Below are 25,458 nucleotides of genomic sequence, written 5' to 3' on the forward strand. Positions count from 1 at the left end.
GCGGGTGTAACCCGAATTGAATTCTGTACCCTTTTTCTATTGTACGCAGGACCCATTCTGAGACATTCGGCAGAAGTTTCCACGCTGCCAGAAAATCTACTAAGGGAACCAGCCTCTCGAGGCTGGTCTCTGGATTTTCCTGTGTGGTCAGCCCGGTGTCCTGTAACGGATAACCGGCAGGTAGCAACCGAACTGACCGCCCAGGGGCCCTCCCGAGAGGGCGCGAACATCCCCAAGCCGCTACGTTTCCGGGCGGACATGGAGATATGCGTTCGCCGGGGACCGCCGCGCCCTGAAGCACCAATGGTGGCAGGGTTGGCAGACCGGCCCCCCGATGGCACCGGGAAAGAGCGGGCGCCTCGGCGAGCCGCACTTTCCCGGAGGGGACTGCCATCGGAAGCCCTGCGCTCTTGGCGTCAGGACTTCTTAGCCGAGGCCTTCCTAGCGATAAGGACGGTCCTCAGATCCGTCCTACCGCGGGAAGGTCCCGGCTGAGCGCGTCGCCCGGTCCCCCGTTCTCTCTGCGGGGGGGCCCGAGCGGCCACGCTCTGTTTTTGTTGCGCTCGATGCGCTGCGGAGGAGGACGTACTCGGCTGGGGCTGCCCCCGCCCGGCAGCCCCTGGGGGATATGATTTGCGGGGGAGAAATTTTTGAAATGCCGCCGCCTGCTTCCTGGCCTCCTGGTAACGGTCGACGACTGTTGTTACAGCGTCACCAAAGAGGCCAGTAGGCGAGACGGGCGAATCCATAAGGAACTTTTTGTCACGTTCTTTAATATCTGATAAGTTTATCCATAAATGTCTCTCCGTGGCCACCAGGGCTGCCATAGAGCGGCCGATGGATCTGGCCGTCTCCCTGGTGGCACGAAGAGACAAATCTGCCGCCCGCCTAATTTCGGCGATCGTTTCTCTCCCCACTTCCTCTGTTTCTTCATTAATATCCCCCAACAGATCAGCTTGATATGCTTGCAGGACGGCCACCGTATGTAAACAGGCGGCCGCCTGCCCTGCTGCCGAGTACGCCCTGCCCACCAGCGCTGATGTTGTTCTCACGGGCTTGGTGGGCAGCTGCGGGGCTTGCAGCGACGATGCCGACTCGGGGGAGAGATAGCTCGCGAGCGTCTCTTCCACCCGCGGCATCGCCGCATAACCATGAGCCTTCAACCCGTTTATATTGGAATATTCAGATGTGGACGGGTTAAAGACTCTGGCTGATGCTGGTCTAGCCCAGGACCTCGACACCTCGGTGTGGAGGTCCGGGAAAAATGGCAAGCCCCGCCTAGGAGGTTGTGTATATGACGGTAAAAATCTCTCGTCTAGCCTGCTTGTATGTTTGTGTGACTCAGAGCGCTCGGCCGGCCAGTCTAAACTTAATCTGGCAACGGCGCGAGTGACAACCTCCATAAGCTCCTCCTGTGCGTGTGTGTGTAATGGTGGAAGTAACTCGTCAGTTTCATTTATGCTTACAACATCCAGTTCCTCGGAACTGGAGTGCTGCAGCTGATCTTGTGCCTCAGCGCGAGCGGAAGAAACCGCAGAGCGTGCTTCCAACTCGCGAGCTGAGGCTTGAGATCCAGCGGGTAAGGGCAGAGATAGGGGATCACCCGTCTCTAACCCCGCCACTAGATCTAACTGCGATCCCCAAGACGCGAGCCTTCGCTGTGCCTCGGCAGCAGCGGGACCCGAGCCCTGAGGACCGCGAGCCAAAGCACTCTCCTCGAAGAGTGCCCGGCGTGATCTTAATGTACGCATTGGGAGACTCTCGCAATGCTCACAGCCAACCCCCTCGAGAGCTGACTGGGCATGCTCGAGCCCCAAACACATTACACACAGGTCGTGTGGATCCCCACCCGTGATGTAACGAGGGCAGGGAGTGACACATCGCCTGAACTGACTCGACATTCTTTTTCGTTTTCTTTGACACACACACAATAAATGGACATACAATATCACACAGAGCGCTTTGTGAAGACACAGAAGCTAGTGACTGTTTGGTCCGGGCATGCTTTATAGCTTCCTGGTCGATGACGTCACCCGCCCGTGACGTATCGTCCCGCTATTGGACTGATTACACAAGTGCTTCATGACATGGCACGCAGAGGCGTCCCCTAGCGTTTCGACGCAGCTCGAAGTTCCCTCGAGATAGGGAACTTGACAGTTTGCCACAGCTTTTATGTACCATGTAAACACAGGTCTTTTCCTGGTTTTAAGTAGGTGACACTTAAAATACACAGCATCTATGGTTCCTCATTTGTTGGCTTCATAATAGGTCCATATCATAAATTACTCAAACACAGATGCTCGCAAAGGACCCAAGAATGATTGCATGACTCACTGTGCTGCGTCTCATAAAGGTTACGGATCAACATTCACTCTCCAAGCTGATGATAAGGACACCATTTATATGTGTGTGTGCGTTAAAGCAAACAGTGCTGGCGCATAGACTTATAGACCTCTGCAATGAAATCCTAACCCCTGTCTTTAAAAAGTCTGGCATCAATAAATACAAGTGCAAATCAACCATCCCTCCAGAAACCTTAAGCCAAGTGTAATAAAAAGTGATGAGCACCGGCAGTATGAATATAAGAACCCTGAAGGTGCACTATGGGTAAATTCCTCCATTTCAGACGTCACGTGTTCAGTTAGAGCACTACTAGTGTCTTTTCACTGTAAAGGTGTCTATATGGTAGAGATGCAAGAGAGAAAAGACCACAGTTTAATATGTATTCAGTATGTAAATGTTGCAATCATATAGCAACCTAATTTCAGTAAAAAGCCTGTCGAGATGTCTGAGCCTTACTTCACCCCAAAACTGTGTGAAAGACATAAAATATTTTTTGTATACTTTTATAAAACTACGGCCATTATTTAGAACTACAATACTATATTTTATACACTGATCAGGCATAACATTATGACCACCTTCCTTTCCAGATCCTTTAAGTCCTGTAAGTTGTGAGGTGGGGCCTCCATGGATCGGGCTTATTTGTTCAGCACATCCCACAGATGCTCGATTGGATTGAGATCTGGGGAATTAGGAGGCCAATTCAGCACCTCAAACTCGTTGTGCTCCTCAGACCATTCCTGAACCATTTTTTTTTTTTGTGGCAGGAGCATTATCTGCTGGAAGAGCCACAGCCACCAGGGAATACACACGCACCTGGCCATCCACGTGATGTAAAAGAAATGTGATTCATCTGACCCCGTCGTCTAGCCATCACAATTTGGCCCTTGGCAAACTCTCTCAAATCCTTACGCTTGCCCATTTTTCCTGTTTCTAACACATCCAATTTAAGGATAAAATGTTCACTTGCTGCCTAATATATCCCACCCACTAACAGGTACCGTGATGAAGAGACCATCAGTGTTATTCACTTCACATGTCAGCGGTCATAATGTTATGCCTGATCAGTGTATGTATTGTGGTGTTATTTTCATGAAAATTAAGCACATTTCATCCAAATTTTCATTAAATGGATGTGTAAACTCTTATTCAACTTAGTATTATTTGTTGCTCTAGCTTTTTATTTAATTGTTAATTTAATTATTCTGAGCAATAAAAATAGCACCATATCGAGACATTATTGAAAGCGTTCTAAGAATAATGAAACATTACTGAGAATAATGGGGGGAGAACTCAATAGAAAATGCTGGGACTCATTATGGTAATGAGATTTTAATGGGCATGATTGTGTTGCAAATAAAGTCACAATGCATAAAAAGGTCCTGAAACAGGCTAATAACGATTTTTTCTTCTTCGTCTTTTTGAGCTGAAACGTGACCAAGGTCAAGGCCTTTTCCTAAATCATTTTGATTAATAAATCAGACTCCATAACTAATATTTACCAATTCAGTGAGAGCACAAACTTAGTTTTATTACCACACAGTTTAATCATTCACTATAAAAGCCATAGGTGAGGTGTGCGTTCAGTTCATCTCATTTCTTGCTAGCACAAGCATACTGACAGCACCAATCAGAATAAAACTCACTAAAAATGACAAATATTGTTTCCTTCTCACTGGGCATTTTGTTTGATCTGGCTGTCAGTCCTTGTTTCATTTTGAGGAAGTTTACTTTGAGAAAGCAAAGCACTCAAGGCGCGCTGCTCGTCTGCGTCCGAACACTGGTAAGAGCTGACATATGTGTGGTGTTGTTTCAGTCTGAGGTTTGCTGAAGAAAACATCCTGTCCCGAGTGAGGGATCGCTCATGCAAGATAACATATGCTTACCCTCAAAATCAGAGCCAAGAGCGGGAAAATACTTCATTAAATGCAAAACCAATACAATGGCCTGTAGATACGCCACCTACACCGACCCTCTGTGACTTGTACGACATTATTTTATGATGATTGTCTCTAGTCGTAATCAACTAAGGGCTGTTCACACCAAGGATGATAACTATAACTTTTTGATAAATGCTGCAAATCTGAGCGAAGTGAACATACGAAACGATACAGAAAAATTATATTTACATTTGGCAGACGCTTTTATCCAAAGCGACTTACATTGCATTTTAAGGTACACATTTTACATTTTTGTCAGTTCTTGCTTTCCTGGGAATCGAACCCATGACCTTGGCATTGCTACACTGTAAAAAAATTATTTAGAAAAAAAGTTACCTGGTTGCCTTAAAATTTTGAGTTAATACAATGAACAATTTTTGAGATTCGACAGCCTTTATTAAAATATTATTAAAAGATTTTGTAAGCATATTGGGTAATTGTGTGTGTTTTATTTCTGATGATGCAGTGAAACATGCCAAATAGTGCTATTTTCATGATTTATCACATTTTTTATGTGGTTCAGATACAATAATATTTTGAGTTTCTATTTATTAAACAAATTTCCTTCATTGTATCAACTAAAATTTTTAATTTCAATAAACTCAAAATTTTAAGGCAACCAGGTTACTTACTTTTTTAAGTTAAACCAACAAAAAACAACAATTTTTTTTTTACAGTGTAGCGCTCCCGCTCTACTGTTTGAGCTACAGGAAAGCCTATATAAACTTATATAGTTAAAATCTTTAAATCTTTAAAAGAATTTAAAGCAGTAGTGTAGTTCATACTTATAATAACCAGAGCATTATCATGTGTGGACGCTAGGGGTGACCCCGAATAGTCGAAGATTCGATGCATCGATATGCGGAGCCTGATTCGACCACCGATCTCACGGTCAAATCTTTGCGGGTGTTATGAAACGAGGATCATAGCATTTTGGCAATATGGGGGTGCTCAATATTTTAAAGACGTGTCGCAGCGCTGAGCTGAGCATCGATGTGCGACCCCTTTAAGGGCGCTGAGCTTCGCACCGCGCCTTTAAAATTAGAACACGTTCAATGAGTGTACACTCACCGGCGGCAGTATTCAGCGCCTGTCCGCGGACACTCAGGAAATCCTGCTGCACCACAGAGCATTCATGCAGCTCATCTGTCAGTCAATTCAAAATTGAGCTTGCGTGTATAATGTGCGCGTCAGGTGACGGTGTGAGTGAGATCCTGAGGCGCGCGGGGCTGAGCTTCGCGTACGTCTTCACCCGCTTTAGGCACAATTGGCTTCAGAACGTGCATATAAACGCACTCAAAGTGTTCTTTTCCTCTCTAGGCAGGTATTTTTTTAGGTTTATTTATCCACATGTTCTTTTATATATTTGTGTGATGTTCTGTATTTCGATCGCCGCTTTAACATGTTATGAGAAAACGGTTTATTAATGTTTATCCACCACATTACCTTTTAGGCTATTTAAACCTAAATAAGAAAGCCATTGTCAGTTCGTCTGTCAGTTGGCAGGCAGTTTTGGTCGCTTTATTAAAAGTTGTTGCTGTGTGCAGTGTGTAAAGGAAAATAAAAATAGTTTTACCCTTCTGCTGACAGTTTCGTGCCCCTCCCAACCCATTCACACACACAGATGATTCGACTATCAGTCGACCATAGAGAGATTCGACAATTCTGATTCGATTGTCTAAATCCTTATTCGAGGACAGCCCTAGTGGACGCTAATATATAGTCATCATTACAGTTTTTTTTTTTTAAATAGAGTACTTATCGTTCTTGGTGTGAATGGGCCTTTGAGTAATCAAAAACATCTTTAACGGTTTCCCTTCATAAACTCCATGGGTCATACCTCAATATTAATGTTAAAAAATGTACAGGCAAGCTGGGTGGCTTTATAGTGGCTGGAGACAAGAATCATACCTTTAAAATATGAGGCATGAGTTTGAACTGGCATCAGTGGGAGCGTAACGCTCGATTAGACTGAGTTTTGCGTTTGCTTCTGAGCAACGGCTGATGACGTGCCCAAAAGCCAGCTGTCATCGGCATGGCTGCGTGTTGTGCCGTGAAACGCACGTCCATCATCGCAGACAGGACTCACTCGCGCAGACATGCATGTAATCTGTCTCTCACTGAAGCTCATATATCACTGCAGCTCAAGCTCAGCTAACGCATAAAACTCCTGTTGGTTTTGGTAGCGCCACCAAGGTGTTATGTAGCTAACCTTTGCTTCGCACGCACATGGTGTGCTAAAGTTTGCATAGGGCAAAGCTTAACCAAACCAAAACCTAATTAGCTGCCTTGTTGTTTAAGATCAGCTTACAACTGATACCAATTGAGTTTAACATTAGCATAACGCTAAGCTAACAACACTATGCCACCCACCTTTCTACAGTAAGATGACTTAAAATGCTGTCTAGGTAGGAAGAGAACTAGGTTTTATTGTAATCTAAGCACCACTTCTATTAAAATCAATGCATCGCAAACTAGCAAGCTTTCTTGTTTATGCCTGGATTGGTCTAGTTTTGTCATCTAAATGGGGTGTCAGGGTGAGGAAAGGACTAATCTTTCAGGAAGAAGAGGGCTTTTAAACAGATTGTCACTGAAATGTGCTGACTGGTTCATCGTGATGGTCCCTACGAGACGTCTGAACGATTGATATCTCAAGTGAATACCAGCAGATTGTGCAGAGGCTCGTGTGTAATATGCAGGTTTCATGCCTCCACAGACCTCATTTCAGATACAGCTCAATGCCCTCATCTCTCACAAACCACTAATGTGTTCAGTGCATAATGAGTTTATGGGTCAATGACAAATAAGGATGTTCAGGATGCTAGCAAGGTGATATCAATGAAAAATCTCCATGTACAAGGTTATATGGCATTAAATCTTTTTTTTTTTTTTTATGTTGGTTTTATATAATTTATATAATTTTGCCTGTATCATTTTCACGCTTACACACACACACACACACACACACACACACACACACACACACACACACACACACACACACACACACACACACACACACACACACACACACAATAAATAAATACTGACCATGTATGTCATATTTAATTTTTTTATGTATTTATATTTTAAAGAAATAATAATATTATACCAAACTTAAGCCGTTTTGTTTTCAGGAATTTTATATCAGGGTTTTTTATTTAATTCAAAAATGTTTTACACCACCCAGACATTTTAACTTTAAGCCCCCTCACTTTAATTCAGAAATTGAAAACATGTTCATCATATTGTAAAATAAGACACTGTCTGTATGAATTCCATTATTTATTTTTTATGTAACCTTGAATAATCAAGAGAAAAACAAAATGAGTGTCACATCATTGACTCATATAATAATAATAATAATAATAATAATAGATTTTATTTATAATGCACTTTTCATTCCGAAGAATCTCAAAGTGCAACAAAGGGGGGTGGGAGCGGGGGGGGGGGGGGGAATAACAAAAAATGAATAACATGTAAACATATAGAATACTACAAACAATCAACCAACACAGAAAACAGAACAGAAACAGAGCTGATGGTGAACAGAAACAGAGCTGATGGTGAACAGAAAACAGCTGATGGTGGAAGTCTCTGTTAGCTCCGCAGCACACTGTGGTCCACTCCATGTTTTAAATTTCTCCCAGCGGCAGTGTCCTGATGATGTCGTCGAGGCATGACAGCTGAAGACCAGATGATGGGTCTTCTTGACGATTCAGACGGTGGGGATTGCCGCAGCACCATGCAGGAGGCAGACAAAGCTCTCCGGGCACTTCTGTGGACACACCAGGGTCGGCGCAGAAGTCCAAGCCGCTCCAAGGCCGCAATGCAAGACGGAACAGCGGCGCAGCCGAGAAGCGGAACATCCCAACATCATGCCGGACGCTGATGACGCTGGCCCGGATGACGCTAGCCCGGTGCAAACTTCAGCCACCATGCAGCTTAAGCCCAAGGGAGACCACCAGTGAGCAGCCGCGGCGAGAAACATCAAATGTCCTCCAAACCAGAACCAACCGCAGCAATTCAAACATAAACATCAGAGAAGCGGTGGAAAACGGCGAAACGGCGAACAACGTCCTCTCAGTGGCTGCCAGCAAACAGCATAAGTCCCAATTGTAGCTCTGACTGTTAGACTAGTCACAAACATAAAATAAAATAAAATCTAAATCTTATGTAATGTATCATATGTAATGGCTCTGCAATGATTGGGCATCCTCATTAAGCCAACCATAACTTTCCCATATAATTCTTAATAGGGGTGATTTATGACATGCTGTAAGAGCCAGAGACCAGGCTCAGCCCAACACAAACACTAACCCCTCAGAGCAGCAGACATCACATTTACTTCTCCGCTTGGCTTCCATAATATCACCCTCACAAGAGGAGCCTTTTATTGTGAACCAGGTGTGTGTGTGCTCTTTTGTCCTGAGAGAATCATGCTGAAAGAACAATTAAGAATCCACTAGATTAAATATATAGTGCTGATGTTAGATCAGGACCCTGGAGCATTTCTAGGCATTCATGACTCTGCTTTTTTTCTAAATCAAGCTTCTTAAGCAAGTGCTGCTAACTATATTTCTGCTTTGCATGTGCTTCAGTAAACAGTAAACAGGGGGGGGGGGGGGGGGTGAGTTGCTGAACTGTACGTTTGTAGCGTGTACTTTCTGCACCAAAACTGAAAATAAAAAATAAAGATTTATTTATCAGGATTTGCAAAAGAACCCCTATCAATCATTACATGACAGCTCATGGGACAATCATTAAACAGCGCTTATTAATGGCTGAATTACATCCCAGCTGATTATTAATTAAAGTAATGGAGCTGATGCCAGTTATTAGACAGATGCATTAAACGCTCTGCAAAACAAATTAACGCATACAGTATAATAAACACAGATGTTTTACATCTTCACAGGGGAAGAAATACGCAGTAGACGACAGCACAGACAAATCTTTCTTTTGTCAAATACACTGCAAGAACATTCAGTGAAATCAGATTTTCGAATCTAAAAAAATGTGTACGTTTTCTTGGTTTCAGATAATCTCATCTCTGGGCTAGAAAAAGGTAGGGTTGATTTTAAGATGAATAAGAGATGTTTTAAAGTCAGAGTCTGTATTAATTTTGAATGCATTTTTAAATAAATGAATAGAGCAAGGCAAACCAAAAATGAGCACTGACCCATTTACCTTACAGCGCTGAACTTTATCAGCAATAATCGGCGCTTGCTCAAGTTAACCTCTAAGACATTCAGGCAGAACCCAAAGGAGTCTTCAATACCCAGATGAGTTTAACATCTCCATGTTGAGCAGCGGGCGACTGACTAAATAATTAAGACGGAAGACAGCAGGCCTGTGTTTAGATCTGTGTCGTCTGTGTTAATCTGCCTGGATCCCTAAACTCATTTGCCTGTCCCACAGCTCCTGCCTCCAGCGTCTCCGGCAGAGCCCCTGAGATCCCAACATACTTCACTCCAATGTTTATCAGCCAGATTAACATGTTGACAGCCCCACCATTTGGAAACAGTTCCATGATTTATGTCCCGGGCTGGTTTCCAAAGGGCTGTGAAAAACAAAGAGCGGTAGGACATACTGAAGAGCCATTTCGGTCGTTTGCGCTGCCCGATCTGGATCCGTTTTTTGTGGGACATGTTTAGACAACAACTTCTGAGGCCTTTGAAGACTTTTGAACATCTGTGGGTTTGTTGTTCAAGCTGGGTGAAGAGCCAGTGTCTCTGATCTTGTGTGTGTGTGTGTGTGTGTGTGTGAGGGCTATATTAATATCTTAATGTTTTAACATCGATAGTGAACGTTTTATTCAGGGAAAATGAGTTAAGTACGACAGAAAAATCACTGCAGGTGAAATAAGATGGACTGCTTTACTGTTTTAGTTAAAGGTGCACTAATGGTTTCTGTTTAAAACCACAATAGACGCATTTGGGAAGAATAAAAGCTCACACGTCTCATACCGGACCAGCGGTCTCCACCAGTTAAAGCAAACATCCGGTTTCTATTGTTTGTAGCTGATGAAGCAACTGAAGCACAGCTGCTTATACATGAAGATGGATTTGATGAACAAGTAATCCAATCCAAAGATATGTTACTCTCCCTCAACATTTTAGCATAAATAAATACAATGAATTATTTCAATAATATTATGTATTATAATACCATGTATTTGTAATTGCACCTTAATTTAGCGGAGAGACTACAAACATTATAAATAAAAAAAAGACAAGGAGGAAAAAATAGCAGTAAATTGCGACATGAGGGCTGTGGCATGGAAATGACAGTGACATGCCACTCTGTAATTGCTGTCCCTACAAGCCCCACACTGTTGACAGCGCATTGTGTCTCATTCCCATGAATCATTTGCTTTGAGTGGTCAGCGAGAGACCTGAAGCAGAAGGGACATTGGACACTGTCAAAACACATTATTCTGACCACATCAAACTAAGGTGTCACAGATGAGGGAAATAGCAAATGCACTGCAAAGCTAAACAATGAAATTAACCAAATTAATTGAGTTTATTTCATTCAAATATTATGAAATAACATTATAGAAACTCAATGGGCGCAATATTTTTTTGTTATTTAAAGAGCGCATTAGCTCTGCTTATTACACACACATGGTCGCTTGCAGCACAAACATTTTAAAAAATAAGGGCTGAATTATAAAAGATTTGTGATATAAGTTTGAGATATTGTGATATTTAGATATTGAGTACATAAATATAACAATGCCTACATATCATAACTGATAGTCATTGTATCAGAATTACCTGTTTGCAGTAATGACCAATGAAATTAACCAATCGTGGCAATACACACACGTATTTAAACTGACTCGTCAGGATGAGGGTGTCTATATTCCTCCATGTAAAGAGCAAATCCTCCATGGAATGGGAGATGAAGCTCTTATTGGTTTATTGCACTTTATGCCCAAAACACACCCATGACTCATTAAGAGAATAGGGACAACCCTTTTAGACCATGCACCGGGCGCGCGGCCCGTCGTTAAACTAGCACTAGTGCCATGCACTTTAGACCATGCCCTCAGATCGTTAAAATAGGGTGCAATGACTAACTATATCAAGCTGAACCTAAACTGTAAACTTGGAGTTTGTTAACCTAAAAAATGTATTGCCTTAAATTCTGCCAACTCATTAGGGTTTACAGGTTACATAATGAAAAACTACACCAAAAAAGCATTTGTGAACCATTACGATTCTTTGAATCATGTCAGTTTATGACAATTAAGCACATTTCACCCCAAATATATTTTTTTATCACTGAAATACTGTAAAAAATATAAGTTTGGGGTCAGTAAGATTTTTTTTTTTTTAAACAAATACTTTTATTCAGTGAAGATGCATTGACTTAATCAAAAGTGACAAGCATTTATACATTTATAACTTTTGAACTTTTGAACTTTGCATTCATCAAATAGTTAAGATTATGATTTATGCATGAATCCATATGACTCCGGTCACATTTAAGGTTAGCTCTTCATTCATTCTTAATTAGTTTGTTCACTTATCATTATTTCATGTTAAAGTATGTATTACATGTAAGGCATTAATACATGCTTATTCATGTACTTTTATTAATTATTGTGTTATAATTATCATGACATTTGTACACATTAGAGTGAGCTCAAACAAATTTCACACAGAAATTCATTTAATTGAATTAAAAATACAAATACCAAAACCTTCATTCATTTAAATGAAATATGAAACATGTTTCTTGTCAGTTTTGGGATTAAACCGTGTGTAGTGTTTATCTGCTGACCAAATCTCATTTTTTTCCATTACGCCTGGGAACAACTTCCATTTCACTCGTCCTCTTTAAAATGCAGAAAGTAAATGATAGACTTATAAAGGCATTATGGCTGCCATGCCAAAGCGTACCGTGAGATGGTCAAACACAAAGACATTTTCTAAATGGAGGTAATCTATTGGTGTCTCCATGGAAACAAAATCCACAAATCTCTTTTGATAAAGTGATTTAAAAGACTTGCAACATATGATTAGAATGAGAAGAAACAATTTTACAGTCTGCTCATTATTACCACGACTGCAAGAAACTGTCAGACCTGTAAGGAGAAGGCAAAAGACTAAGCTTTGGCCCTGTGGATATGGACAATTCTTTTAATTATTATTTTCTGTGAAAAAAAACTCACAGAAGACATACATTTTTGGTTACGCTTTAATTTAAGATGTTATTGTTACAGTGTAATTATATTTAAGTACTGAGTAATAATAATGAACTACATTAACTAATAATTAATTACTACAGGGTTAGGGTAGGATTAGGGTTTGGTTGATGGTTAGCTTCTGGTAATTATACATAATTATAATTATTATTATTACTGTTATTACTATGGTATGTACAACATATATAACAAGGACACTGTTAAATAAAGTGTTACCAAGTTTTTTTTTAAGTACCATGTTTCATAATTTGCAGAAAATGAAATATAAGAGAAACTCTAGCATGTGTGATCTGTATGCAAAACTGCTGGTAAAATATTTTTATATATTTTTTGGCCTCTGAAAGTTTTTCTTCTCTTCCCAGCAGACCTACCACTAAATGTCACCAAGAAACCATGCATAAAAGCACTTAAAAAGGCCAAACTTTAACTATAAATTATTAAATTATTGAAAAAATAAATCATTCATCTATTGATATGAAATATGGAAGCTGGTTTCTGCCATGGAATAAAAAAGGTAATGGCTTTTTTCTCGCAATTGTGGGTTTATAGCTTGCAATTCAGACTTCTTTTTTTCTCACACTGTAAATTATTTTTTTGTTGGTTTTTGTTGGTTTAACTTAAAAAAGTAAGTAACCTGGTTGCCTTAAAATTTTGAGTTTATTGAAATTAAAAATTTGAGTTGATACAATGAAGGAAATTTGTTTAATAAATAGAAACTCAAAATATTATTGTATCTGAACCACATAAAAAATGTGATAAATCATGAAAATAGCACTATTTGGCATGTTTCACTGCGTCATCAGAAATAAATCACACACACAATTACCCAATATGCTTACAAAATCTTTTAATAATATTTTAATAAAGGCTGTCGAATCTCAAAAAATTGTCATTGTATTAACTTAATTTTTTTATTTCAATGAACTCAAAATTTTAAGGCAACCAGGTAACTTTTTTTCTACTTTTTTCTTTTTTTTACAGTGCAGAAGTGCATGATATAAACACACAACTGCAAAAAAGAAAACAGGAAATCAGAATAAAGCTGGAAAACCGAGATACACATTCACATTTCTGAGAGAAAAAAAGTTAGTGAGATAAATAGCTGTAATTATCTTTTCAGTAAGGTTCAAGTGCTGCATTACAAAAATTCATAATAACAGATCCAGATAGAGGTCCAGTTTAATCATCGGATAATAGGTCTTTGTGAGGATTTAAATACACACGAATGAATGTGAGCGTCACATTTTAAGCAGAAAGTTCAACTTTTTTATTCCTTTTCTTCTAAATGATTATTTTAAATTGAAATGAAGGGCTAGATCTGCAGAGCACAACAGGTGAATGTGATTTCAACATGTTTCTAAGTACAACATCTTCCTGGATTAACATCCTTATTTATCCAAGAAAATTATTCCAACCAACCAATCAGATTTGAGGGACAAGTTTACAGTTTATGTCAAGTTCAGGCTTACAACCAGAGTGAGGTGCTTCTACATAAGTGGCATTGATCTATCATTTCTCTCAGATTTTAGGGAAAAGTGGTACAGGGTTAGGTTTTAAGGGTAGGGATATGGTTGCTCCATTTTTTTTTAGAAAGGAATGTTGTTCCAGGATCAACAAACTATGTTGATCCAGGAACATATCTTACTTGGCAAAATAACAGGAACCCAGTATGCAAGATAGCCTTGTGTTATGCTGTACATTTTAATTGAAAAAGAAAAAAAGAAAAAAAAACTTGCTCCCACAATGCCAGTATGTATGCTCCGTCCTCAACAACACAATACGTTACATCATATTAATGTCTTTTATATTTGCTCTTCACTCAGCGTATAGAACGTCTTTCTTCCATGTCTGGTTGCATTAAAACCAATTCACATCCTTGCATTCTAGATTTCCCTTGAGGGATTTGACCAGCTGGCTTAAACCTTTAATCTTTGCTGTATCAAAAACAGCATGCTACATTGTGGTTAGAGCCAGAGGGAGGTCTCCTCCGAGCGAAGAGCATCTCTAACTGAGCTGTCACCAGCCACCAGCAACATGTCACCGACATTGAAACCTACATTACTACAGATCAAATCTTCCTGGACCTTATGAGATAAAACTATTCCTTGAATTTTGCAAACAAGTGCTGTCAAAACTTGCTCGTTAACGTATACGTAAATCAGTTTTTCAGTTTAACACGTAAAAAATATCTAATGCAATTAACGCAGCATCCATTTTTCTATCATTCTTTTTCTAGCGTTACATTATATGATCACGCTCTTATGCATGCAAATGCTTTTAAACCATTACAAAGAGAGTGAGCTGAATGTCCTGAAACACACACACACACGTCGCACAAAAAATTGTGCACACAGACAGTGCACATGAATAAACAGTAACACAGAATTACGCCAAAATGCCAGAGTATTTTTTTTTGAAACATAATAGCACAAATACTATTATCCTAACACCAGCAGCATTTATTAATTCATTAAAAGCAGAGAGAGTTAAGGTCAGTGAGAGAAAATGGAAGTATAAACTGGTGGTTCTTTAGTTCCAAAATATAGAAACAGACCTCTGGAAAATAATCTAATACTTAAAAAATATAATATACAACTCCTTTAAGACACTTTAGATAACTGCATAAAACAGCAAAAGTTTGTTCGATTATTGTGACGAGGTACGTGGACGAACAACACAAAGTGGGATAGACAATCTTTTTAGTTTCACACCAAAAGCTTGCAGGACAGAAAAGCTCTGTTTTAGTGAAACAATAGCCCTTATCTGTCACAGTGTCTTAGAGAATAATTTAAAAATAAAGCAGATGGGGAGCAAAAGATGTCAAGAGTTCTAGCAGACGTGAAGTCTAGCTGAGATGACCAAAGCTCGGTTTTATGTTCTCATGACACACAACAGCAGAATTTCCAATATACAGATGTTCATGTTGTGCTCTGTTCTGAGTAAATGTTAGGTCAAGAAGGTGAGCAAACAAGAAATGCCTGATGAAGTAGTAGAAAATTACACCTGACAGTGAATGTAAAAGTTGTAAACCTTATCCTTTGCTGCCTGTTGCCCCAAGAACTATAAATGACCACCAGAAGTCAAATACACCAAGCTCACAATGAGAAACAGTAGTGTATGAAAATGTATCTGGAAGTTTTCTACATTCATGAAAATAAACTGGGTGATTTTACACTTTGTTTGATTGCTTGGTCTAAACCCTGCCCCCGTTTTCTTCATCAAAGCGGCAGCATTTTACACCTGTTGCTAGGTGAAACAATGGCACAGGGGAAGGTGGAAAAATGTATAGCATAATTACCTAACTTTTTTATATTGTGGTTTTTGAACCTTTGAGCTTGTATCTAAAGTATCAGTGCAGCACACTCGCTCTACCATAAATACACTGCAGATGTTCTAATGACAACCAGAGTCCATTTCTACTAAAGATGAACAGAAATTCAGAAATTAGAAACATTCTACATCCATCCCAGTGTTACCAAATCATATGTTATCAGTTGCGGTTCATTTCCACAATGTAGCATGATTGCATTCATATCAGCAACAAACCATCGCTTTTTATTTAGCAGGCCACCTTTTTAAATCAGACTCAGTACAGCTGGCAGAGTACAGTGGTACAGAGTTCGGAAAAGAGCGGACTCAAACCCTGGTTGTAAGCCTTAACTTGACAAACAACTTTTACCAAACAAAGCAATTTTGTTTTCATGCCGACTTAAAGGCACACTATATACACTCACCTAAGTGATTATTAGGAACACCTGTTCAATTTCTCATTAATGCAATTATCTAATCAACCAATCACATGGCAGTTGCTTCAATGCATTTAGGAGTGTGGTCCTGGTCAAGACAATCTCCTGAACTCCAAACTGAATGTCAGAATGGGAAAGAAAGGTGAATTAAGCAATTTTGAGCGTGGCATGGTTGTTGGTGCCAGACGGGCCAGTCTGAGTATTTCACAATCTGCTCAGTTACTGGGATTTTCACACACAACCATTTCTAGGGTTTACAAAAAATGGTGTGAAAAGGGAAAAACATCCAGTATGCGACAGTCCTGTGGGCGAAAATGCCTTGTTGATGCTCGAGGTCAGAGGAGAATGGGCCGACTGATTCAAGCTGATAGAAGAGCAACTTTGACTGAAATAACCACTTGTTACAACCGAGGTATGCAGCAAAGCATTTGTGAAGCCACAACACACACAACCTTGAGGCGGATGGGCTACAACAGCAGAAGACCCCACCGGGTACCACTCATCTCCACTACAAATAGGAAAAAGAGGCTACAATTTGCACAAGCTCACCAAAATTGGACAGTTGAAGACTTGAAAAATGTGGCCTGGTCTGATGAGTCTCGATTTCTGTTGAGACATTCAGATAGTAGAGTCAGAATTTGGTGTAAACAGAATGAGAACATGGATCCATCATGCCTTGTTACCACTGTGCAGGCTGGTGGTGGTGGTGTAATGGTGTGGAGGATGTTTTCTTGGCTCACTTTAGGCCCCTTAGTGCCAATTGGGCATCGTTTAAATGCCACGGCCTACCTGAGCATTGTTTCTGACCATGTCCATCCCTTTATGACCACCATGTACCCATCTTCTGATGGCTACTTCCAGCAGGATAATGCACCATGTCACAAAGCTCAAATCATTTCAAATTGGTTTCTTGAATATGACAATGAGTTCACTGAACTAAAATGGCCCCCACAGTCACCAGATCTCAACCCAATAGAGCATCTTTGGGATGTGGTGGAACGGGAGCTTCATACCCTGGATGTGCATCCCACAAATCTCCATCAACTGCAAGATGCTATCCTATCAATATGGGTCAACATTTCTAAAGAATGCATTCAGCACCTTGTTGAATCAATGCCACGTAGAATTAAGGCAGTTCTGAAGGCGAAAGAGGGTCAAACACAGTATTAGTATGGTGTTCCTAATAATCCTTTAGGTAAGTGTATAGTTTTTCGCCGCTACGGGTCGCCTGTTCAAAACAAAAAAATAGCTTGATGCTGCTGAGACTGAGCATGGAATCATGGGAGATACCGTCTACAGCGGGTGGAAAAGACTCAGGACTCTAGCAGAAATCCATCATATTCAACGGATGAGATTATTAACGTTACTGTAGTATGAAGCAAAGCAGGGCCGAGCGCTGTGGGAGCTGAACACAAGGCGAAAGCAGCAGAGCTTTTATTATGCCACAGTCGCCGCTTCCGCTTCTTCCAGTCAAGCGTATATGGGGTAACACAGCGCTGTTTTATCATATTAGATACATCTGAGTGTGCTGAAAATTATGCAGTAACGTTACTCTGTGTGTTTGCTCCGTGGCTGCTATGAGACACTTGTTGCACACTGCAGTAAGCTAGATTGATATTAGAATATCATATTAATAAATGCTGGATGGCTTGTGTTGTTAATTGGCACACAATTAATTTTAAAACATATTGTATGATGGAGAAAATGCTGTATATAAATGTATCCAAACAGTTGTTCCCTTGTCTGATAAAACATTTAATATATTAAAGCTTCTTTACTCAAGGAAAATCAAGGATTCGGCAGGTTTGACATCACTGGTCCGTGTCCTGGTGGAAATGACTTATTTCTCAGGATTTAAACAGTCTTGGAAACATTTGGGATAATGTAACTACACAAGTCAACACAATATATAACACTGTTCTAGTGATTTTTTTTAAGATATTTTAATCCAAAAATCTTACACATTGTGCCAGTAAATTTAGTCAATATTTCGTCATGTTATATTTATTAATTTTAGCGTCTTATATTTTGTTGATGAGATTAACACCGTATGCCAATGTTTCTGTTCTTGACCTTGGTTCCTGACCATAATCGGTCCTTGTTCCCAGTGTACATTTGAACAGAACCACCTTAGAAAAGAGAGAACTGGGCAAACATAACGCTCGTCTCACTTACTTCAGGACGTGTGTAGAGCCGTTGATCTGCGTGGCTGTGCAGGTTGTTCCAGGGCCCAGGATGGAAGGTCGGCGGTAGCGTTTGTGTCCGCAGCAGAGAATGATGAGGAAGGCACGACGGAAGGACTTGTTGAGGAAGGCGTAGAGGATGGGGTTGAGCATGGAGTTGATGTAGCCCAGCCAGAGGCAGGCAGCCCACAGCTGCTCAGGAACACTGTAATCTATGAAGGGGTCCACCACGTTTGTGATGAAGAAAGGGGCCCAGCACAGGCAGAAGCAGCCCATGATGATACACAGAGTTTTGGCCGCCTTGGTCTCAGTGCGCATGCGGTGGTTGCGTTGGTGGTCTGCGCTGTCTGCGTTCCCTGCCCCTCCGGCCCGCTGCAGCATGCTGATCTGTCGGGCGTGTGCCCGCGCCGTGACGTAGATGCGTTGGTACGCCAGCACCATCAGGATCAGGGGTAAATAGAAGGCCACGACAGAGCAGGTCAGAGCGTATGGCTTGTTTACCATGAACACACACACCGTGGAGTTGCCGGAGAACTTCCGCTTCTCTATCTGTCAAGAAGATGTTGACACATTCAGTTTACTCAAACACACAAAAATGTACATTCTTAAAAAGGTTCCAAAAGGGGGGTTTCACTTAAAGAGAACCTTTCAGTTCTTGAAGGGGTACTACAGCACTGGGAAGATGAATCTGGATTTAAACCGGGTCATTAATGTAGTAGAAATGTGAAATTATATTTGAATTTGGTGCTTACTATACTTAGAAAAGACAGAAGATGTATTCCCAGACAACAATTCCCACAATGTTTCGCTGCCCTACGAGGCCACTACCAAAGCCACGGCTACTGGATCACTTTCCCAACGCGTTCATTTTCATAAAATCAGTTCAGTTAGAGAACAGACACTACAATTAAAAACGGAACGTGTCTGTTCAATATAATAAGTGAGTCGCCGCGTGAGAGTCACGGCACAAATGCTGCAGGAGTCCGATTACATTCACTGTGATGAATGAGCAGAATGAGCTCTCGTGATGAGAGCTGAGGTAAACACGTCCACGCTCACGGATGTAGTTCACAACGCGTGTTCAGTCTGGAGCGTTTTCAGTTCATGCCTTTAGAAGCTTAACTTTCATAGGAATTAATTTGAGGAGTTGAAGCACTAACTTTGCTCCACATAGCTCAGTTTACATGAATGCCTGCAGCTGCAAGCTGAGCTGTGAATGCGATCTCACACCCCATGCGCGAATTGAAAACATGTGGAAATAGCTCCTCTGCTAGCTGTAGTCTTTAGCCTCTGGCCAAAAATTCCTCCGATGGCGCAAATTGACAATATTTGCGTCATAGGAGGAATTTTTCCAGAAATAATATGTATAAAATCTCTTGTCTCAGGGGGATATGAGAGGTGGAAGCACGATCATTTGAATATACTCCAGGGTTTCAACTGAAGCAACCCTTTAAAATAACCACGTGAAGGACATTTAAAAAATCGAAAGAACCTGTTTCCACTATAAAGAACCTTCTGTGCAATGGAACGTTAATGTGGATGTTAAAGATTCTTCATGGAACCATAGATGCCAATGAGGCCACTTGACACTGAAATGACAGACATGGATCAACAGTCACCAGATTACATTACACCATTTCTCAGACATTCCAAGACCCGACAAATGCTAATTAGACAAGTTCAATCAGCAAAAAAAAGTGCTGATGGCGTCAGGGGTAACACAATGGGTGCGTTTACATACACGTTTTTTTGATTATGCCTAATAATCCGACAATGATGGCTTACATGGTCACGTAAACGCGGTAACCCGTTTTCTTTTATCGCAGTAAGGTCATAAACGGCCTAAGCATAAACTGGTCGGGACAGGTCGTTTTTTGCCTCTTACCCTGATTTTGTGCGGCATGTAAACGCATTAACCTGCTTTCTGTTGCCTTATTGAAGTGTGCATGTGTGATAGGTGACATTAGAAGACATTTTTGCGAGACAAACGCAAACTTAGAGCAGATTTAAATGCATCCAGACAGAGCCAGCAAGTGTTTTGCATGAAATAAGGACATATATCACAAATGCAGACTCTTTTAAGACCCAGAACATTGTAAAGATGTGTTCTCATCTCATGCAGCAGAAGTAGAAGAGGTTCTGGAACTGCATGAGGAATAATATGAGCCGTAAATCTCTCGCTGACATGATGCACGCTTTATTTAACATCAAAATTGACGAAACATTAGAAAACTCAGAGTCAGAGATAGAGATACGGACATTAATTTTTATTTTGACGTCACTAAAGGGAAATAACCCGGTTTATTAATAAAGCAATGTAAACGCGGTTTACTTGCATTGTCAGTTTACTGGTTTGCATGTAAACGGGGAAAACTGATTATTTTAATAAGCTGATTTTTTTTTGTTATCAGCTTACTGGTGTGCATGTAAACGCACCCACTAATGGACAGAACTAGTGTGAATTGGTCTTCAGAGATAAGGACATTCACTCTAAAAACGCCATTTAATAAAATGTTGGAAGAGCAACAAAATATATGTTGAACTACTTCTCTCACTTGTGCTTAGTTAAAAAGACACATTATATTAAGTCTGCAGAAATGTGTTTGAAAAACATTAAATTCAATGATATTTTCAAATCCAGTTAACATTTAGAATTGCAAATGTTGACTGGACTAAAAAACGCATAGATAAGGACATTCTTTGACTAGGTTCCTAACGCTCTCTCTGCATCCGCTCATTATTTTCCACCCTGTGTGCCTTTGGCTTCAGGGAACAGTCCTTTGAGGAGACCTTTAAGAGCAGAGGTGGCTCCTTAGCTGCTACTTCTGCTAAAACACAAGCAGCACCTCTGTGGAAAAGATCTGGAGGGCATAAAGTCTATAAATATCTTGCTCCCAAAATACACTATTTAGCGACTCTCATATTAATGAAACATACTTGACATTCAAATAATGTGACATACAGCACTTTATCAAGTACTGTATATTAAGTTTGTAACTGGTAAATTAATTACACTCCCCAATAATTAAATGAACCCTAATGCATGATGTCCTCAGGTGTGGAAAGATTTTGAAAAGTCATATTAACCTTTAAGGGTGTGATAATACATTCAAATTATCATGAGTAATGACTTTTGACCCTCGTATGACCCACGAATAAGTGACCGACCAGTTTATGAGCCTTGATGAATTATTTATTTATTTTTAATATAGTTATTATTGCCATTAGCCGATACATTTTTCTGTTAGGCTGATGTAAGTGTCGGTACATTTATTTGGTCACTGAGCATACAGTACACGTGTGCAAACTTCAAATCCTTGATTTCAACATATGTTGTGCTATATCCAGCTGGCCGCTATAATTTTCATTTTTTTATGTAGCTTTTTATTTAACAGAGACAATGATCAGTCGATGACTGCACCAGAATTAGCTACAAATTTACATTTAATTAGATTAAATGTAAATTTAATCTGCAGTCCCTGGGCAGGAGAATACTAATACACATTACATAACTAAAATATCCATCAATAATAACATATACATTCCAAAACATCCCATAATAAACACTTTTTTTTTACTCCTTATTCCTATAATTTAAAAATTATATAACAATTCCAAAGACAAAAAAAAAAAAAAAAATCCAATCCCAAGTGTGACTCTGTAACATGTATAGTCTGTTTCCGTTGTGTTTTTGCACATGTTCTTTTGTCTCTGTTTCCTGCCACTTGTTTGTCACAATGGATTCCCTTGTTAGTCTAGTTTAGTTCAGCTGTGTCTTGTTAATTATCTTGTTTCTGTTTGCCATTTAAGTTCCTCTTGTGTAGTCACTCCTGGTTCTTGTCTTACGTCTGATTAGTGGTGTTTGGTGTTCTGGTTTTCTTAAAATAAAATCCTCATGTTTAGAAGTTCTGGATCTCCTCATCTCTGCTGCACTACACACGTGACAGACTCATCTTTAACCATATATTAATGTGTAGCGAAAATTGGGCAAAAGTAGGTCACTAATGTTGATTGGTAAATTAGTAAATTATGTTGAATTGGTAAATTATGTTATTTTTCCCAAAACAAGACAATTACTTTTGCTTGTCTAGTAAATACTTCTTGTTTTAAGAATTTTTAGATGTTTGGACTAGAAATAAGACAAAAATACTAAGTAAGAAAATCATTTTTTTTGCAGTGAACCTTTTATGGGTTCCAATATATTCAGCAACGATAGAACCTTTTCTTCTAAGAGCGTTCGATTCACTGGCTCGACCGTTTATTAACTGAGAACCGGCTCAAAAGAACGATTCGTTCAAGAACCATCAATCACTAACAGCTCTCACTAGGGCTGGGCGAAATGACTGAAAACTGTCTCACGATATAAGTGTTTCATATCTGTTGATATCAATAATTATTGATATTTTTTATGACCTATTTAAAATAAGGACCAGGATAAAAATATATTACATTTAAACATGCCCCGTAACCGAAGATGCAGAAGTGAATCAGTCCCAGCACCGTCTCGCTTTGCGCTTCAGAAATGGACACAAAGGACACTACATCCATATTTTTTACAGTCTATGGTTTCTTCCGATAAAGAAAACTATTTATTATCGATCACATTTTTTAAAATTGATATCGATTATGTGTCTATCGTGATATATATCGTTATCGTTATATCACCTAGCTCTAGCTCTCACAGAAAAATCTAAACAACCAAAACTGTTATCTGTATAACATCTCTTGCTGAAGCTCTTGTTTGTCTTGTATTCTCAGCACGCAAAGAGAAAAATTTGTTCCAATGTTAGGGTACTAGATTATTAATAATGCTTTTAAAGCATGTTTTAATAAGATATGCAAAAGGTCTGAGAGTAGATTTTCCTTCTTGTGACCAATGAGTAATACAATATGAAAAATTAGGAAAAACAAATGTTTTGTATAAAATTAGCGCTACCTTGTCTTCATGTGAAAAACATAATTCCCATGTGCACATATTTACCATATTACTGAGTGCACTGTTGGTTACAGTGTTTTGTTCCTTATCTATCTCTGAATTAAATAGTGTGATAACACCGCTATCTGCTTTATATCGGCCACCCTGCTCTCTAGATATTGGCCTTAACAAATATACATTGATGGACCCTTACCACATATACATTGCAGCTATAGTTGTCAGCTACTGCAGCTCAGCATACATGCCTAACCCTGTCATTTGGTTATTTCTGGGAGTGACATGCACATTCACCTCATTAAATCCATTCAGTGTAAACAGAACAATCTGAACTGGTTGTCACTGCAGTGACGTCCCTCTCTATTGGACACTGAGGTGCTGCGCTTGAATATCACAGGTAAGTGTCTCGCAGTCTGTCTGTTTCTATCATATAGCTGCTCCTATCAGAGCTGCTTTTACAATGTTATCCAAACTGTACAGTATGAACCATGAAGCTGTTTAAAACTTTAAAGAGGGGGTGAAACACTCATGTCAATCTCATGTCAATCTTGAGTACCTATAGAGTAGTATTGCATCCTTAATATCTCCGAAAAGTCTTTAGTTTTATTATATTTATAAAAGAAATATAGGCTGTACCGAGTCTTTCCGGAAAAAACCGAGCGCCTGGAGGCATATCGTGTGGGCGGTAAGAATGAAGAATGAAGCTAAAGAATGACGAGCACACCCAAAGCGGTGACGTCCTCAAGCGTGGAGAAACCCATGTATGCTATCGATCGGATTGAGCTAATACGTGATCCAGAATCAGGCTGAAATAAATTGAACAGGAGAAACAGCAACAGCAGGACGTCCGTCTCTGTGGTATGGACTGTATTTAGTGGCCTGTCAACATTTGTGTGTCTTTACTCGCAGTTTATGAGGACATGATTCGGTTTATGGACTATTGTATGCGACTAAACCTTAGCAGTAGCAAGCAAAACGGTTTTGCACGTCAGACTAGTGTAACGTTATACATAGAACAACCATGGAGTCCGCATTTGAATGACGAAGCACGCGATCGTGTCGTTTACTGATGTTTACTCACGCGACGAGCCGACAGCACAGACATTTGAAGCAGTTTTACTCACCGGCTGCTTCCAAAGCAGGACCGAACCTTTATCGCTGGGACTGCTCCGTCAAAAATACACTTCTTTGGTATGATTTGGTGAAGTCCTGACAGCAGTGGCCGTGGAAATCCATGATGTTGTGAAGCTTCCCATCATTTCTGCGTTCAAATCAGTTCAAATGCAGCGCTGCCTTCCCGGAATGCTGTGCTGAAGCGTTGAAGTCGCTCGCGGCGCGAGAAGTGTTCAGAAGACAGAAGTGTGACAGAAGTGTTCACAGACGACTGGATCTGCACCTGAGCGAGTGTTTACGGCGTGCATTTCCTCTCTCTCCCTCTAGTCACACGCGCGCACCCTACCGGGAGAAGAGCCCGTACGGCCCATACAAGGACCTTCCGCTCTATTAACGTCAAACCGACCCATACTCGAAAAAAACTCTCTGAAACTTGTGAGAAACCGGAAGGAGTATTTTTGACACAGAAATACTCCATCAAACGTCCAACATTAGTTTTTGAAACTTTGTCTATGTTTAGGATTGGAATCCAAGTCTTTAACAGTGTAAAAAGCTCAGTATGCATGAAACAGCATTTCACCGCCCCTTTAAAACAAAAAATCATGGCTATCAAAATCCAGTGTTCAGTATTTGTCTATTGTAGATGGCTATTGTAGATGGCTATAAAAATAAAAATAAATAATAATAATTTGTGTGTACTGTGCTAATTAATTGAGACTTCTTACAGCTCTTACAAGTTGTTGGCCTTGTTTGTTTCGTTGCTTCTATTGCTCTCCCCTTTTTTGTAAGTCGCTTTGGATAAAAGTGTCTGCTAAATGATTAAATGTAAATGTAAAATTGTGCTGTTAAAAAAGCAACAGCTTGTGTAATTTGTTTTTTTTTTTATGACAGTGATTTAGCAAAAGTTTGGAGTATGGACAAAATATTAATACTTTTATTAAGCAAGAATGCTATAAATTGATGAAATGTGAAAGTAAAGACA

At 40.1% G+C, this 25,458-nt stretch overlaps 1 protein-coding gene across 2 annotated transcripts in view; it reads right to left on the minus strand.

Moving 5' to 3' along the window:
- Nucleotides 1-25,458, minus strand: part of htr4 (5-hydroxytryptamine receptor 4) — a 149,801-nt gene that overhangs the window by 41,941 nt on the left and 82,402 nt on the right. For both annotated transcript variants that reach the window (XM_067456678.1, XM_067456679.1), the window contains exon 6: nt 18,423-18,979. In XM_067456678.1, the coding sequence (XP_067312779.1) occupies nt 18,423-18,979 (557 nt within the window). The remainder of the gene's footprint in view (nt 1-18,422; nt 18,980-25,458) is intronic.

This window comes from Pseudorasbora parva, chromosome 11 (assembly GCF_024679245.1).
Source record: "Pseudorasbora parva isolate DD20220531a chromosome 11, ASM2467924v1, whole genome shotgun sequence".
In the NCBI taxonomy this organism is placed as follows: Eukaryota; Metazoa; Chordata; class Actinopteri; order Cypriniformes; family Gobionidae; genus Pseudorasbora; species Pseudorasbora parva.